General features: G+C 44.7%; 1 protein-coding gene across 1 annotated transcript in view; it reads left to right on the top strand.

Annotated features, from left to right (window-relative positions):
* The window catches only part of LOC140210901 (dynein axonemal heavy chain 8-like), a 1,093,299-nt gene that overhangs the window by 825,830 nt on the left and 251,197 nt on the right, over window positions 1-16,272 (top strand). The window contains exons 59-61 of the mRNA XM_072280167.1: window positions 6,448-6,557; window positions 9,330-9,493; window positions 13,112-13,304. Coding sequence (XP_072136268.1) covers window positions 6,448-6,557; window positions 9,330-9,493; window positions 13,112-13,304 — 467 coding nt within the window. The remainder of the gene's footprint in view (window positions 1-6,447; window positions 6,558-9,329; window positions 9,494-13,111; window positions 13,305-16,272) is intronic.

Below are 16,272 nucleotides of genomic sequence, written 5' to 3'. Positions count from 1 at the left end.
TCTGGGGTGAGACTGCTTACTGTCGCCAGGGTCAAAACTAAACATGGTGAAGCAGCTTTTAGTTGCTATGCTCCAGGTATCTGTAATAACCTTCCAGAAGATGTGAAGTCTGCCCCAACTTTAAGCTCTTTTAAATTGAGGCTTAAAACTTTTCTTTTTGCTGTAGCTTTTAACTTGAATCTCCTGCACTGCAACTTCTATTTATGATATTTATTTTTGTGTGATTTTGTTCTCTGTATATTATCTGAAATTTGATATTCGATTTTTTTTGTATATATCTTGTTTTGTGAAAAGCACTTTGACTGTCTTGTGTTTGAAAAGTACTATACAAATAAACTTGCTTGCTAGTATATAAAGGAAAGGACTTTAAATCCTTGTTGAAAACTCCTTTGCTCCCCGTGTGAGAAAATAAGAGCTATGGCTGCCATCCTTAGATCTATATCTATCAAAATTATGATAGGAATAAACAATATGATAGGAAAATATATTCATATCAAAATTAATGACATTACCACTCTTTGCAAAGTTTTCATATTCATCTGGTGCCTGTTCAATGGTCCCAGTTTGAAACTCAACATGATGGGTACCAATGTTCAGCTACTAGCTTGCACTGCGGCGGACACATGCTTAAAGTTTCACACTATTGCAACCCTGTACAGCAGTTAAGTCTATGAAGTATATTCCCTGCTCAACACATTTCAATTTTGTAAATGTTTATCTTCATGCCAATTAGTGGTGGTGTAGCGGTGTGCTACACACAGCGCTAGAATAACCACACGTAGTCGGTGAGTTGGAGTTGCGAGGAAAGAGATTTATTCAAACTTCGCGGCCCGCTTTAAAGCCTTCCCGTTCCCACCCTCCCTGGGCTGGACCGCTGTGGGGAATGCATATTCCCAGACCCTTTCCGCGCACCGGATTTTCCCCCCGCTGGTGAAGGTGGTCTGGCGCCCTTTTTGGGGCCAGCCCTCTGCCTGCTTTTCGTGAGCCGATTCGTGTGTGCTAGAGAGTGGGTCGCCACATAACCCCCCCCCCCCAGAACCAGCAATACCTTCCCCAATGTCCACAGTCTGGATCAGCCTCTGTTTGGGAGGTCTGCCCCTACGCCGCGGTGCCTGAGCCTGGACCGGCTACGCCAAGTCCACATGGGCCGGTTTGAGTCGGTCCACCGTGAAAACCTCCTCTCGCCCCCCCCCCCCAATGTCCAGCACGAACGTGAACCCGTTGTTCCTGATCACCTTAAACAGCCTCTCATAGGGCCACTGTAGCGGTGCCCGGTGTCCGCCCTGTCATACAAACAGAAACTTACAGTTCTGCAGATCTTTGGGTACGTAGGTCGGGCTCTGTCCGTGCTGTGAAGTGGGTGTGGGGGCCAGGTTACCGAGCCTCTCACGTAGTCTGTCCAGGACTGCTGTGGGTTCTTCCTCTTGCCCCCTTGGGGCTGGTATGAACTCTCCTGGGACGACCAGGGGTGCTCCGTACACCAACACGGCTGACGAGATGTGCAGATCTTCCTTGGGCACCGTGCGGATTCCGAGCAGGACCCAGGGAAGTTCGTCCACCCAGTTAGGCCCTTACAGGCGGGCCGTGAGAGCCGACTCCAGGTGACGGTGGAAACGCTCCACTAGTCCGTTCGACTGTGGGTGGTAGGCTGTTGTGTGGTGTAGCTGCGATCCTAAAAGGCTGGCCATAGCCGACCACAGGCTGTTGGTGAACCGGGTGCCCCCGTCGGAGGTAATGTGGACCGGTACCCCGAAGCGGGCTACCCAGGTTGCGATCAGTGCTCGGGCGCAGGATTCGGAGGTGGTGTCAGTGAGCGGGACTGCCTCTGGCCATCTGGTGAACCAGTCTATCATAGTTAGGAGGTACTGCGCTCCTCGCGACACTGGCAGGGGCCCCACGACATCCACATGAATATGGTCGAACCTCAGGCGGGTGGGTTCAAACTGCTGCGGCAGGGCTTTGGTGTGCCGCTGCACCTTGGCCATTTGGCACTGCATGCACGTTTTGGCCCATTCACTGACCTGTTTACAAAGTCCATGCCACACGAACCTGTTGGCAACCAGCCGGACGGTTGTCCTGTTGGAGGGCTGCGCTAAGTTGTGAATGGATTCGAAAACCCGCCGGCGCCAGACTGCTGGGACGACGGGGCGGGGTTGGCTGGTAGCTACGTTACATAGTAGGGTCCTCTCACCTGGGCCTACGGGGAGGTCTTGGAGCTGCAAACTGGAGACTGCAGTCCTGTAACTAGAGATCTCCTCGTCTGCCTGCTGTGCCTCTGCCAGCGCTGCATAGTCCACCCCCTGGGACAGGGCCTGTATGGTAGGTCTGGATAGTGCGTCCGCCACGCCGTTGTCCTTTCTCAAGACATGCCGGATGTCCGTCGTGTACTCGGAGATGTAGGACAGATGTCGCTGCTGGCGGGATGACCAGGGGTCGGACACCTTCGTGAATGCAAAGGTAAGCGGTTTGTGGTCTGTGAATGCGGTGGAGGGCCTACCTTCTAAGAAGTACCTGAAATGCCCGATTGCCAGGTATAGTGCCAATAGCTCCCGGTCGAAAGCACTGTATTTGAGTTCGGGTGGTCATAGGTGTTTACTGAAGAACGCCAGGGGTTGCCAGTGACCCTCGAAAAGTTGTTCCAGCACTCCACCGACTGCTGTGTTGGATGTGTCCACCGTGAAGGCAGTAGGAACGTCCGTTCTGGGGTGCACTAGCATCGCGGCGTTTGCCAAGGCTTCTTTGGCTTTAACGAAAGCGGCTGCGGCCTCTTCGTCCCAGGTAATATCCTTGCCCTTACCCGACATCAGAGTGAACAGGGGGCGCATGGTTCGGGCTGCTGAGGAGAGGAAACGGTGGTAGAAATTCACCATACCCATGAATTCCTGCAGGCCTTTGATTGTGTTGGGTCAGGGGAAGTGGCGAACTGCGTCTACCTTGGCGGGCAGCGGGGTTGCCCCGTCTTTAGTAGTCCTGTGGCCCAGGAAGTCGATGGTGTCGAGTCTGAACTGGCATTTGGCTGGGTTGATTGTAAGGCCAAATTCGCTCAGGCGGGAGTAGAGCTGGCGGAGGTGGGACATATGCTCCTGCTGACTACTGCTGGCTATGAGGATGTCGTCCAAATAGATGAATGCAAAGTCTAGGTCGCGTCCCACCGCGTCCATTAGCCGCTGGAATGTCTGTGCGGCATTTGTTAGACCGAACGGCATTCGAAGAGTCCAAACGGAGTGATGAGTGCTGTTTTGGGGATGTCGTCCGGATGTACCGGGATTTGACAGTATCCCCGGATGAGGTCTACCTTGGAAAAGATCCTTGCGCCGTGTAGGTTTGCTGCGAAGTCTTGAATGTGTGGCACAGGGTAGCTGTCTGGCGTTGTACCCTCGTTCAGTCTTCGGTTGTCACCGCATGGTTTCCAGCCCCCTGTTGCCTTGGGCACCATGTGCAGGGGGGAGGCCCATGGGCTGTCGGACCGTCATATGATCCCCAATTCCTCCATCTTCTTGAACTCCTCCTACGCCAGTCGGAGCTTGTCCGGGGGAAGCCTTCGAGCACGGGCGTGGAGGGGTGGTCCCTGGGTCGGGATGAGGTGCTGTACTCCGTGTCTGGGCATGACTGCCGTGAACTGCAGTGTCAGTACTGATGGGAAATCCACCAGGACCCTGGTGAATTCGTCATCGGACAGCGTGATGGAGTCCAGGTGTGGGGCTGACAACTTTGCTTCACCCAGGGAGAACGTTTGAAAAGTCTTGGCATGGAATAATCGCTTCCCTTGCAGGCCAACCAGCAGGCTGTGGGCTCGTAGAAAATCCGCCCCCAGGAGTGGTTGGCCACGGCGGCCAGTATGAAGTCCCACGTGAACCGGCTGGAGCTGAACTATAGCCGCACCGTGCGGGTGCCGTAGGTTCGTATTGTGCTGCCATTTGCGGCCCTCAAGGTGGGTCCCGGTTCTCTGTTGCGGGTGTCCTAACTCGTTGGAGGTAAGACGCTGATCTCCACTCCGGTGTTGACCAAAAAGCGGCGTCCCGACTGCTTGTCCCAGACATATAGGAGGCTGTCCTGATGGCCAGCCGCCGTAGCCATCAGCAGCGGCTGGCCCTGGTGTTTCCCGGGAATTTGCAGGGTGGTCTGCAGCGGTGGACCTCTGTGCCCCACCACTGGTGGTAGAAGCACCATTGTTTGTTGGGCTCCTCACTCCCGTCGCTGGGTTTTGTAGGGTCTGCTGTCGGGCCTGGTCTGGTCTGCTGTTGGGTGCGCGGCTTGGTGATCTGTGCGACGGACGCCCCTCTCTCTTTCCTGGCATTCCACAGCGCATCTGCCTGGGTCGCCACCTCCCGGGGGTTGCTGAAATCTGCGTCGGACAGCAGCAGGCATATGTCCTCGGGCTGTTGCTCTAGGAGCGCCTGCTCAAACATGAGGGAGGGTTTGTGTCCTTCAGCCAGGGCCAGCATCTTGTTCATTAATGCTGACGGCGGCCTGTCTCCCAAACCATCCAGGTGCATTAAGCGGCGTGCTCGTTCGCGCCGTGAGAGTCCGAAAGTCCTTATGAGCAGGGCTTTTGAATGCTGTGTATTTGCCGTCCTCCGGGGGCGACTCTATAAACTCCTCAACTTGTGCAGCTGTCTCCTGGTCGAGGGAGCTCAGCACGTAGTAGTAACGAGTGGACTCCGAGGTTATCTGCCGAATGTGGAATTGAGCTTCTGCTTGTTCGAACCACAGACGGGGTCGCAGCGGCCAAAAGCTTGGCAGTTTTAACGAAACTGCATGAACAGATGCGACGTCGGTCATCTCTGGTCCAAATATCGTTTGGGCCGTTGGGGTCACCAATTGTAGCGGTGTGCTACACACAGCGCTAGAATAACCACACGTAGTCGGTGAGTTGGAGTTGCGATGAAAGAGATTTATTCAAACTTCGCGGCCTGCTTTAAAGCCTTCCCGTTCCCGCCCTCCCTGGGCGGGACTGCTGTGGGGAATGCAGATTCCCAGACCCTTTCCACACGTGGGATTTTCCCCCTGCTGGTGAAGATGGCCTGGCGCCCTTTTTGGGGCCGGCCCTCTGCCTGTGCGCTGGTTCGTGTGTGCTAGAAAGTGGGTCGCCACAGTGTCTTAATAACTGCATTAAGATCAATAACAAACATTAAGTAACTATTTATTTATAAAGTTTAATACCCAAATTCAAATTATGTACATGTGGGGTCTTCGATTTCTTGAGAGAAACTTATCTAACTATACACCACATGATAATGTGAAGGAACATCATCTTATATCATCTAATGAGATACAGTATATTCATTTTTGAAAATAAATGAAAGTAAAATGAAATTTTCTTTATATAGCCATTTTTCTCTCCACATATCACCTCCCAGACACTATCTTCACTCTTTCTTCCCACATAAGTTTCCATCTGCCCAACAATCCTCCTGGTTTGAATCTACCTATTGCTTCTACCTCCTTTTCAGATCTGGCAAGAGACTTGGCGATTAACTAGGATACTACCTGAATTAAAGAGTCTGTCTTGGGAAGAAAGGTTAAGCAAACTAGGGTTTTTCTCTTTTGGAGTGATGAGAGATGACTTGATAAAGGTATACAAGATGATAAGGCATCGTTAAGAATGCACAGCCGCTGGCTTTTTCCCCACAGCTGAAATAGCTAGTACAAGTGGCTTTTCAAGCTGATGGGAGAAATATATGGGGGGAGGATGTCAGAGGTATCTGTTTTACATAGAGTGGTGAATGCATGGAATGCATTGCCAGAGTTGGTAGTAGGAGCAGATACATTTGGGTCATGTAAGAGACTTAGATATGCAGCTGGATGAAAGGAAAAAAAGAGGGGCTATGCAGGAGGGAAAGGTTGGATTGATCCTGAAATAGGTTAAAAGATTGGCACAACATCATGAGCCAAAAAGCCTGTACTGTTCTACTGTATGTTCTACCTTCAGTGTTCCTGCCGCACCCCTCTTCCTTACCACTTTAAATTAGCTACCTCTCTTTTGCATTCTTAATCTTGATGCAGGGTCTTGATCCAAAGGATCAGCTATCTTTTTGCCTCCATGGATGCTGCCTGACCTGCTAAGTTTCTCCAGCAGCTTTTGTTACATGCAGTCTCTCTCAAGTCTCCACTGTATTTTCTTATGCTATTATCCAATCAGCTACTATGTGTCTATATAGAGAAATACACTACATATGGTTGCCTTATTGACCATTTCACCTGCTGTTGGGCTGCCTTTGGAGAACTTTGTGCATACATTCCAAGAATCACCTACTCTTGCACATTTAATATCCTATTATTTATGTTGTATTCCCTGACATGTTTTTCTCCTCTCAAATCTGCTATCTTTCACACTGGATTGCATTTCATTTGATGCCCCCCTAATAGTCCAAAGAGTTGAAATATTTCTTAAATAATTATTAATGCAAATGTCAACAATATAAATTCTTTATTGATCTTTTGCAGGAATTATTGGAAATGGATATTTTCACCCAGCCAGACATTTCATACCTGAAGTCTGTAATTTGATATCAAAACTTGTTGTCTCTAGCAGGGTCCTTTGGCAGTGGACAAAGGTACTGATAATGTGAGAAATGGTTTTCTTGAAAATTGCATTGTTCATATTAACATTAAAATTGAAAATGGCACATCAGTTTCAATGCTAACAGAGGAAAAATAAACACTGAAATTACTTTATTGTAAAATACAACCATTTCAAAAACAGAATTAATTATGGGAATGTCTGCCAAACTGCGTCAGAATGAAGAGCTAAGTAACTAAAAGCTAGGTTGAATGACTAGATTTGAAAAAGCATTTTAAAACTGTCAGAAAGTGAAGATATCAAAGGTCAAGAATCCCAGAGTGAAAAAAAGAAAACATTATATCTTTATTGTCCCTTCTATGATCTCAGGGTATCGCAGACAGTTAAGTACACTGAAATGCTTTATCTAAAATTATATTTTAAACTTTTTTTCTTAGTTTTGCACAGGAGGAACACATTCATTATACATAAACGTATAAGATAAAGGAATAACATGCTGCATAACAGTGTTGAAGGTAGTCTCCATTGACTTTACTAGGTCTCTATATCTGGAACTTTTTCTGTGAAAGCCAATGTGCCAGGCTTATGAGAAATGAGACCTATATGGTGTATGCCAGTATAGTTGGAAGATTTATTTTCATCTCCTGCTCAAACATGAAAAGAGATATATCAGTTAATAAAGATTGAAAAGGCAGTGCTTTTTCATGAGAGGTAAAAGAAAATTTTTAGATAAGTTACTTTCCAGTGCCATACAGGAAGGAAGAAACAGACTCTTTACCCTGCATTGAGTATCTGTAAGTCCTAGTTTCCAACACTCAGCGCATTGCCAGTCTTTAAACAAAGATTTCAAAGACTGAGAAAGGTTTGATGTGGTAGACATGTCTGCTTGTAGGAGAGTCAGAAATTGAAGTGTCAATAATAAGATAATTCCAAAAAAAAATCAAATAAACTACTTGACAGAACTGCCTTTTCAAAGACACTAGTAGTGTTTGAACGTTTTCAGATGTAATAGAAAAAATATTCAGAATTAAAGTAGAAATTATTCAAGTACAAGAAAAGAATGAAACAAAGTTTATATGAAGCATAAACATCAGAAAGGATTTATTCAGGTGAATCATTAGTTCCTGTTCAATAGAGTCTCCATAATTTTATGATCATCAGATCGAAGATGAATAGTAGCAAATACACAGGTTGTTCAAAGCAATTGTCAAAAAATATAAGAATACAAGGTCCTTAGTTCAAAGCAGTACAGTCCATTTAAAAGTGGTGTTTGGATGGGTGGAAAATGGAAGGGATAGAAAATTTGCAGTAAACCAGTATAGAGGTAAGAATTTCAGCCGAAGCAGAAAAGTGTATATATGAATGCAAATAGTTTTGTCAGTGTGGAAACAAGTGTTATTAAATCAAATTATGACACTCAAAAGCACAAAAAGTCTGTGTTCAAAAAAGAACTAAGCAGTGATTCTGCATGCCATGGCTTGTATAAATATATATTAAATACTTTGTTTCCAGTACCTTTCTTGGCAGTGAATTCTAGAACCCTAGCACCCTCTGGGTGAAACAAATTTTCCTCTTCGCACCTCTAATCCTTTCAGCAATTACTTTAAATCTATGTCCTTGATATTTAAACACTCTGTAAAAAGGAGATTTTTTCAAATTTACTTTATTAGGCCCCTCGCAATTTAATACACATCAATTAATTCTATCTTCTGCTCCAAAGAAAATAATCCTAGCTTTTTCAATTTTTCCTTATGTACATGGCCCAGGAGACCTCTACTGATGATAATCTTCCAAGCCACATAAAAATCTGCAACCATAGACTTCTGTGCCACTATGTCATTTTTGCATTCAATTTCAAAGTTTTCCTTGGTTCCCATGGAATTATATTCTTTTGACCAGCTCATCAAAAGCCTTGATAAAGTACAGAAATTGTCCTCATCAGCTTCTTCGAAATATTCAAATAAGTTTGTCAGATTGAATTAACAATAGGGTTTCAAGTAGGAAGACAATATGTACAATTAAATTGCATTTCAAGTGAGGAGCTGGAAACTCAGGACCTGTATTCCTTTATTAAAGAAAGGTAAGTCCATATTGATAAGAAAATTGTAACATTTTGTTTGACACTTTGACCCAGCAGCTCCAATGTTGTGAGTCTACCTGGCTCCAACACACAAATCAGGTAGTGTTCTCCAGATTCCAAACACCTTCTGGCTGGGGAAAAAAAATTCTTCACCAGATTTCCTCTAACCTCTTACCCTTAAACTGTTTCCTCTGTTTTTAGATGCCTGTGCGATTGGGAAAAGATTCCTATATCCTTCAATTCTGTTATCCATGGAAAACAAACCCAACATATCCATCTTGCCCCAGAATTTAAACACTCCATCTCAGACATTTGGTGAATCTCCTCTGCACCCTCACCCCTAACTTCATGCCTAAGTTCAATACATTTCATATGCTCAGAATGTGCTCTTCTGTGCATAACAATTAAAGATACATTTTCTAAAGGAGATGTTCAGCATAGCTGAAGAAAATCCTGAGCACTATCACTCAAAAAACTACCAGTTCATCCATAATTCAGTTAGTTCCTTTTTAAGAATTTCAATCTATAAATCTGCTATTTGTCATATGTAATGCTTATCATTCATCTGATGCTATAATTTAGTTGGAGTTTAATGAAAAATGACTGCTGAACTCAAATAATTTATTAAGATTTTTTAAGAATATGAAATTATAGTTTCAAATGTCACCAAGAGGGACATTTTCTCATCTCCAAGTTTGATTTGTTTTGTTTATTTCTCTCTCTCAGGTAAAAATGTTACCTACTCCAGCTAAATTTCATTACATCTTTAACCTGAGAGACCTATCCCGCATCTGGCAGGGAATGCTAACCATTAAATGTGAGGAATGTTGTGATGAAGAGACATTGCTGGCTTTGTTCAAACATGAATGCACCAGAGTAATTTCAGACAGGTAACTACAATGCTAACAGAGAAATTAACACTGTTGCAGTTCTCTTGGGCAGTATGTATTGACAAAATTGCACCAGTCAATGTGATGGAGACTCACAGTTAACAACCTAAGAATGGGAGCAGAAATAAGCCATATTTAAGCTAGTGTTAGATCAGAGCAAAGGGTTGATAATGTTTCCTGAAAAAACAGTAACCATAGTAGTGATACAGAATTCATTAAAGGAAGACCAAGGCATTGCTAAGAAAAGGCATTGTTCAAACATAGTCTATCATGGTGTCCTAGAGTAATACTGAACACAGAAACAGTCCCTTTGGCAAGCTATCCATGCCAATCAAGATGCCCATCGAAGCTAGTCCCATTTGTCTACATTTGGCCCATATTTCTCTAAACCTTTTGTATTCATGTACCTGTCCAGGTGTATGTTAAATGTTGTTATTGCATCTGCCACACCTGTCTGGCAGTTTGTTCCAAATATACACCACCCTTCATGTAAATAAGTCGCCCCTCATGTCCCTTTTAAATAGTCCCATCTCACTTTAAACCTATGCCCTCTAGTTTTGATCCCTTTTCCCTGGGGAGAAAAAAAGCCCTGTCTATACCCTCATGATTTTATACCATAAATTCCCTTCAGTCTGAATAAAGTCCTACCCTGCCCAATCTATTCCTTGAATTCTGACAATCTTCTCATAAATCTTTCTAGCTTAATGATGTATTTCCAGTACTAGGGTAACCAAAACTGTACACAATTCTCTATGGCTTCTCAGCCTCTTGCACAATAGCAACGTATTGTCCCAACTCTGATACTTAGTGCCCTGACTGATAAAGGCCAGCATGCCAAACACTTTCTTCTCCACCTTGTCTACTTGTGATGTCACTTTTAGAGAACACTGTACTTGCAGTCCTACATCCTTCTGTCCTACAACACTTCCTCAGGCTCAACCATTTATTGCAGAAATCCCACCTTGGTTTGACTTCCAAAGATGCATCACCTCACACATATCTGGATTGAATACTGTTTGCAGTTCCTCAACCATCTAGCTGATTAAGATACCACGAAGAATCTCTTGGGATTTTCCGTGACCTTCTTTGTTGGATCCATCTCTTGCCTTCTTTTGCCCTCCTGATTTCCTTCTTGTGTGTACTCCTGCATATCTTGTACTCTCTGTTATGCTAACTGCTATGCTACGATGCCATCCATATATTTATCTGTATTTATTTAAAAGGCAAAGACCAATTAGAAATGTCAGCATGGTTTTGTGCATGACAAATCCAATCTCACAAATAGGATTGATTTTGTTTTTTTTTTGAAGAGGAGGCCCATAATTTTCTATGTCTCAGTAGTTCATGTACTCATCTAGACACTATTTAAATACTGTCTACAACTCTACTTACACCACTCCCTTGAATGGAGGACTGGATACAGGAGATTGAGTATCATGCTCTCTCTAGTTGGGACCTCTATATAATCATTAAGGAAACATCCCTGAACACATTTGACAAACTACCCCATCTAATTTTTTTACAGTATGGGAGTCCCAATCAATATGTGGAAAGTTAAAAATCACCTACCATAACAACCTTATTTTGTTTGCAATGTATGATCATTTGGTTGATGAAGTGGTAAACTGCATCAGCAAATCTGCAGATGACACTAAGATTGGGGCTGTAGTGGACAGTGAAGGAAGCTATCAAACCTAGCAGTGGGATCTGGACTAACTGGAAAAATGGGCTGAAAAATGGCAGATGGAATTTGATGTAGACAAATGTGAGCTGTTGCACTTTGGAGGACAAACCAGGGTAGGACGTACACAGTGAATGGTAGGGCAATGAGGAGAAATGTAGAACAGACGGATCTGGGAATAGAGATTCATAATTTCTTGAAAGTGGGATCACAGGTGGATAATGTTGTAAACAGAGGTTTTCTCACATTGGCCTTCATAAATCAGAGTATTGATTATAGGAGCTGAGATGTTAGTGAGGCCAAATTTGAAGTATTGTGTGCAGTTTTGCTCATCTACTTTCGGGAAGGATTTCAATAAGATTGAAAGAGTACAGAGAAAATTTACAAGGATGCTACGGGACTTGAGGATCCCAATTATAGGGAAAGGTTGAATAGGTTAGGACTTTATTCCCTACAGCATTGGAGAATAAGGGGAAATTTGATAAATCTATACAAAATTATGAGGGGTAAAGATAAGGTAAATACAAGAAGGCTTTTTTCCACTGAGGTTGAGTGAGATTAGAACTACAGGTCATAGGATGAGAGTAAAATGTGAAATATTTAAGGGGAACCAGAGGGGAAACCTCTTCATTCAGTGGTGTACAGTACTGGCATCCACACCGGACTCCGGGTTCGAATCCAGCTGGCTCCTTGCGTGCTTTCTATCCATGCAAGGTTGAGCATCAAGCTAGTACCAGACAAATGCTAAAGAAATGGCAAGGTTGCCACCCAATGCACCACAAGTTCGGAGAGGAACAACAACAATCAGAGAGTGGTGCAAGCATGGAATAAGCTGCAATGGAAATGGTGGATGCAGTTTTGATTGCAACTTTTTAAGAAAAGTCGGGATAAGTGCATGGATGGGAGGGCTATGGAGGACTACGGTCCAGCTGTGAGCCGATGGGACTAGAAAGAATAACAGTTTGGCACAGACTAGATGGACCAAAGGGCCTGTTTATGTGCTGTACTGTGCTGCTGTAAGACTCCATGAAATTCAACTTATCAGTTGTCAAATGGTAATTGAGCATATTCCTGAGAACAAGTAACATGTTTATGGGGGAAACACTGAACTGTGTGCCAAAAAGTAGTCAGCTTTTTCTAAAAGGTTATCACAGAAATAATAGGTTGAGTGTCAATAAGGTTTTATTGATCTAAGATTCTTATTCCTTCTTCATTATATTCTTATTTAAATTTACTCAGTTTCTAGCCTATTCTTTACTGCTCTCTATACAAACACTACCATAGTTCATAGAAGTATTTGATCAGCATAAATTTGTTGTTGCATCAGATTAGTGGGCTAATTTACATCATTCAAGACAATGGCTCATTTGCCTATCTTAGTAACTACACACACTTCTTTTTGTAAAAAAAGAGCTTCATTTCCAGCATCATGCTCAAAGCTTTTAAGGAGCAGACTGGCAATTACATTTTCTGATGTTGATTTCCCAGGTGCTGGCCCTTCAATCACTGCAGTCTAGTGGGATTCTTACTGAATCCAAATGATTGCAATAAATTGATCAGACTATTTGCATGCAACACACACAAGATGTTGGAGGAACTCAGCAGGCCAGGCAGCATCTATGGAAAAAAGTAAACAGTTGATGTTTCAGACCGATATCCTTCATCAGGACTCAGCCCAAAAGAGCCTTGGCCCAAAACATTGACTGTTTACTCTTTTCCATAGATGCTACCTGGCCTTTTGAGTTCCTCCAGCATTTTGTGTATGTTGCTTGGATTTCCAGTATCTGCAGATATTCTCTTGTTTGTGATCAGACTATTTTCATATCACATTTATACAAGTTATGTACCATTAAAGATATAAACATTTTATTAGTATTCTAAACAGTGGAGCTGTTCATAATAGTGAAATTCATTCTGATTAACATTTGTATTACTAGATTTGTAACTGAAGAAGATAAAAAATGGTTTGAAGATGCAGTGACACGTACAATTGAAAAAAATATTGGAAAAGAATCATCTGTAAAGCTTTCTGAAGAGCCATACTTTGTCGACTTTCTTCGTGAAATGCCGGAGCCAACTGGTGAAGAACCTGAAGATTATGTATTTGTCGTTCCAAAAGTCTATGAAATGGTATGTAAGTTGTTAATTCTGTTTATAAAAATAAGTTTGGACTTAAATCCATTGTCCCACTGTGTCCACGCCAGCCATCATCAAGAACTTATTCATGAGGAAATCTGCGGATGCTGGAATTTCAAGCGGCACACATAAAAGTTGCTGGTGAATGCAGCAAGCCAGGCAGCATCTCTAGGAAGAGGTACAGTCGACATTTTGTGCTGAAACCCTTCGTCAGGACTAACTGAAAGAAGAGCTAGTAAGAGATTTGAAAGTGGGAGGGGGAGGGGGAGATCCAAAATGATAGGAGAAGACAGGAGGGGAAGGGATGGAACCAAGAGCTGGACAGGTGATTGGCAAAAGGGATATGAGAGGATCATGGGACAGGAGGCCCAAGGAGAAAGAAAAGGGGGAGGGGAGGAAAAAGCCCAGAGGATGGGCAAGGGGTATAGTGAGAGGGACAGAGGGAGAAAAAGGAGAGAGAGAAAAAGAAAGTGTGTATATATAATAAATAACAGATGGGGTATGAGGGGGAGCTGGGGCATTAGCGGAAGTTTGAGAAGTCAATGTTCATGCCATTGAACCATGGATGTCCAGTCCCTATATACTTCCATCCCCCATCAGGAAGGTCTCAAAGCTCTCCGCTTCTTTTTGGATTCCAGATCTAACCAGTTCCCCTCTACCACCACTCTGCTCCGTCTAGCAGAATTAGTCCTTACTGTTAATAATTTCTCCTTTGGCTCCTCCCACTTCCTCCAAACTAAAGGTGTAACCATGGGCACCCGTATGGGTCCTAGCTATGCCTGCCTTTTGGTTGGCTTTGTAGAACAATCTATGTTCCAAACCTATCCTGGTATCTGTCCCCCACTTTTCCTTTGCTACACTGACAACTGCATTGGCACTGCTTCCTGCACGCATGCTGAGCTCGTTGACTTCATTAACTTTGCCTCCAACTTTTACCCTGCCCTCAAGTTTACCTGGTCCATTTCCGACACATCCCTCCCCTTTCTAGATCTTTCTGTCTCTGTCTCTGGAGACAGCTTATCTACTGATGTCTACTATAAGCCTACTGACTCTCACAGCTACCTGGACTATTCCTCTACTCACACAGTCTCTTGCAAAAATGCCATCCCCTTCTCGCAATTCCTCTGTCTCTGCCGCATCTGCTCTCAGGATGAGGCTTTTCATTCCAGGACGAGGGAGATGTCCTCCTTTTTTAAAGAAAGGGGCTTCCCTTCCTCCACCATCAACTCTGCTCTCAAACACATCTCCCCCATTTCACGCACATTTGCTCTCACTCCATCCTCTTGCCACCCCACTAGGAATAGGGTTCCCCTTGTTCTCACCCCACCAGCCTCCGGGTCCAACATATAATCCTCCAAAACTTATGCCACCTTCAACGGGATCCCACCACGAAGCACATCTTTCCCTTCCCCCTCTCTCTGCTTTCCACAGGGATCATTCCCTACACGACTCCCTTGTCCATTTGTCCCCCCAATCCCTCCCCACCGATCTCCCTCCTGGCACTTATCCTTGTAAGCAGAACAAGTGCTACACATGCCCCTACTCTTCCTCCCTCACCACCATTCAGGGCCCCAGACAGTCCTTCCAGGTGAGGCGACACTTCATCTGTGAGTCGGCTGGGGTGATACACTGCGTCCGGTGCTCCCGATGTGGCCTTCTATATATTGGTGAGACCCAACGCAGACTGGGAGATCGTTTTGCTGAACACCTACGCTCTGTCCGCCAGAGAAAGCAGGATCTCCCAGTGGCCACACATTTTAATTCCACATCCCATTCCCATTCTGATATGTCTATCCACGGCCTCCTCTGCTGTGAAGTTGAAGCCACACTCAGGTTGGTGGAACAATACCTTATATTCCGTCTGGGTAGCCTCCAACCTGATGGCATGAACATTGACTTCTCAAACTTCTGCTAATGCCCCAACTCCCCCTCGTACCCCATCCATTATTTATTTATATACACACAGTCTCTCTCTCACTCTCTCTCTCTCTCTCTCTCTCTCTCTCTCTCTCTCTCTCTCTCTCTCTCTCTCTCTCTCTCTCTCTCTCTCTCTCTCTCTCTCTCTCTCTCTCTCTCTCTCTCTCTCTCTCTCTCTCTCTCTCTCTCTCTCTCTCTCTCTCTCTCTCCCTCCCTCCCTCCCTCCCTCCCTCCCTCTCACTCACTATACCCCTTGCCCATCCTCTGGGTTCCCCCCCTCCCCTTTTATTTCTCCCTAGGCCTCCTGTCCCATGATCCTCTCATATCCCTTTTGCCAATCAACCCTGCAGCTCTTGGCTCTATTCTTCCCCCTCCCACTTTCAAATCTCTTACTAGATCTTCTTTCAGTTAGTCCTGACGAAGGGTCTCGGCCCGAAATGTCGACTGTACCTCTTCCTAGAGATGCTGCCTGGCCTGCTGCGTTCACCAAAAAAGAAAAGGGCCCATTTTAATGAAACAGTCTACTGTGCACAAGGTGGAGCTCACAGTTTCCGCTTCGCTGATCTCCCCGGCTTTCATCGGATCATGGCCCCCCTCTGGGTCGAGTCCTACGACCTCTTCTCTCCAGTGTCTTCTACCTTCATCTCCTGCCAACCAAAGACACACTCCCTTCATTGGACGAATCACATTCCAAAGTACCCGTAATCTCAAACCATAACCCAAACACTGTTTCTATGGAAAGACCATTACGTTAGCAGTGAAACCTTTCCCAGGGTGTTAAATACCTGTAGCATATTGATCAAATCTGCATATTGCTTCACTACTTAGTGTTTCATAGCTTCCCTGTCTGTTGGGGTCATATACTGTATCCAGTACTGCCCATGTGGCCGCCTGTATATCAGTGAGACCCGACATAGATTTGAAGACTGTTTTACTGAGCACCTACGCTGCATCCACCAGAAGAAGCGGGATCTCACAGAGACCACCCATTTTAATTCCACTTCCCATTCCCATTCCGATATATCAATCCATGGTCGTCTCTACT

This window comes from Mobula birostris, chromosome 2 (genome assembly GCF_030028105.1).
Source record: "Mobula birostris isolate sMobBir1 chromosome 2, sMobBir1.hap1, whole genome shotgun sequence".
Lineage (NCBI taxonomy): Eukaryota > Metazoa > Chordata > Chondrichthyes > Myliobatiformes > Myliobatidae > Mobula > Mobula birostris.
The sequence above is the reverse complement of the archived record's forward strand: the minus strand, read 5'-3'. Positions and strand labels throughout refer to the sequence as shown.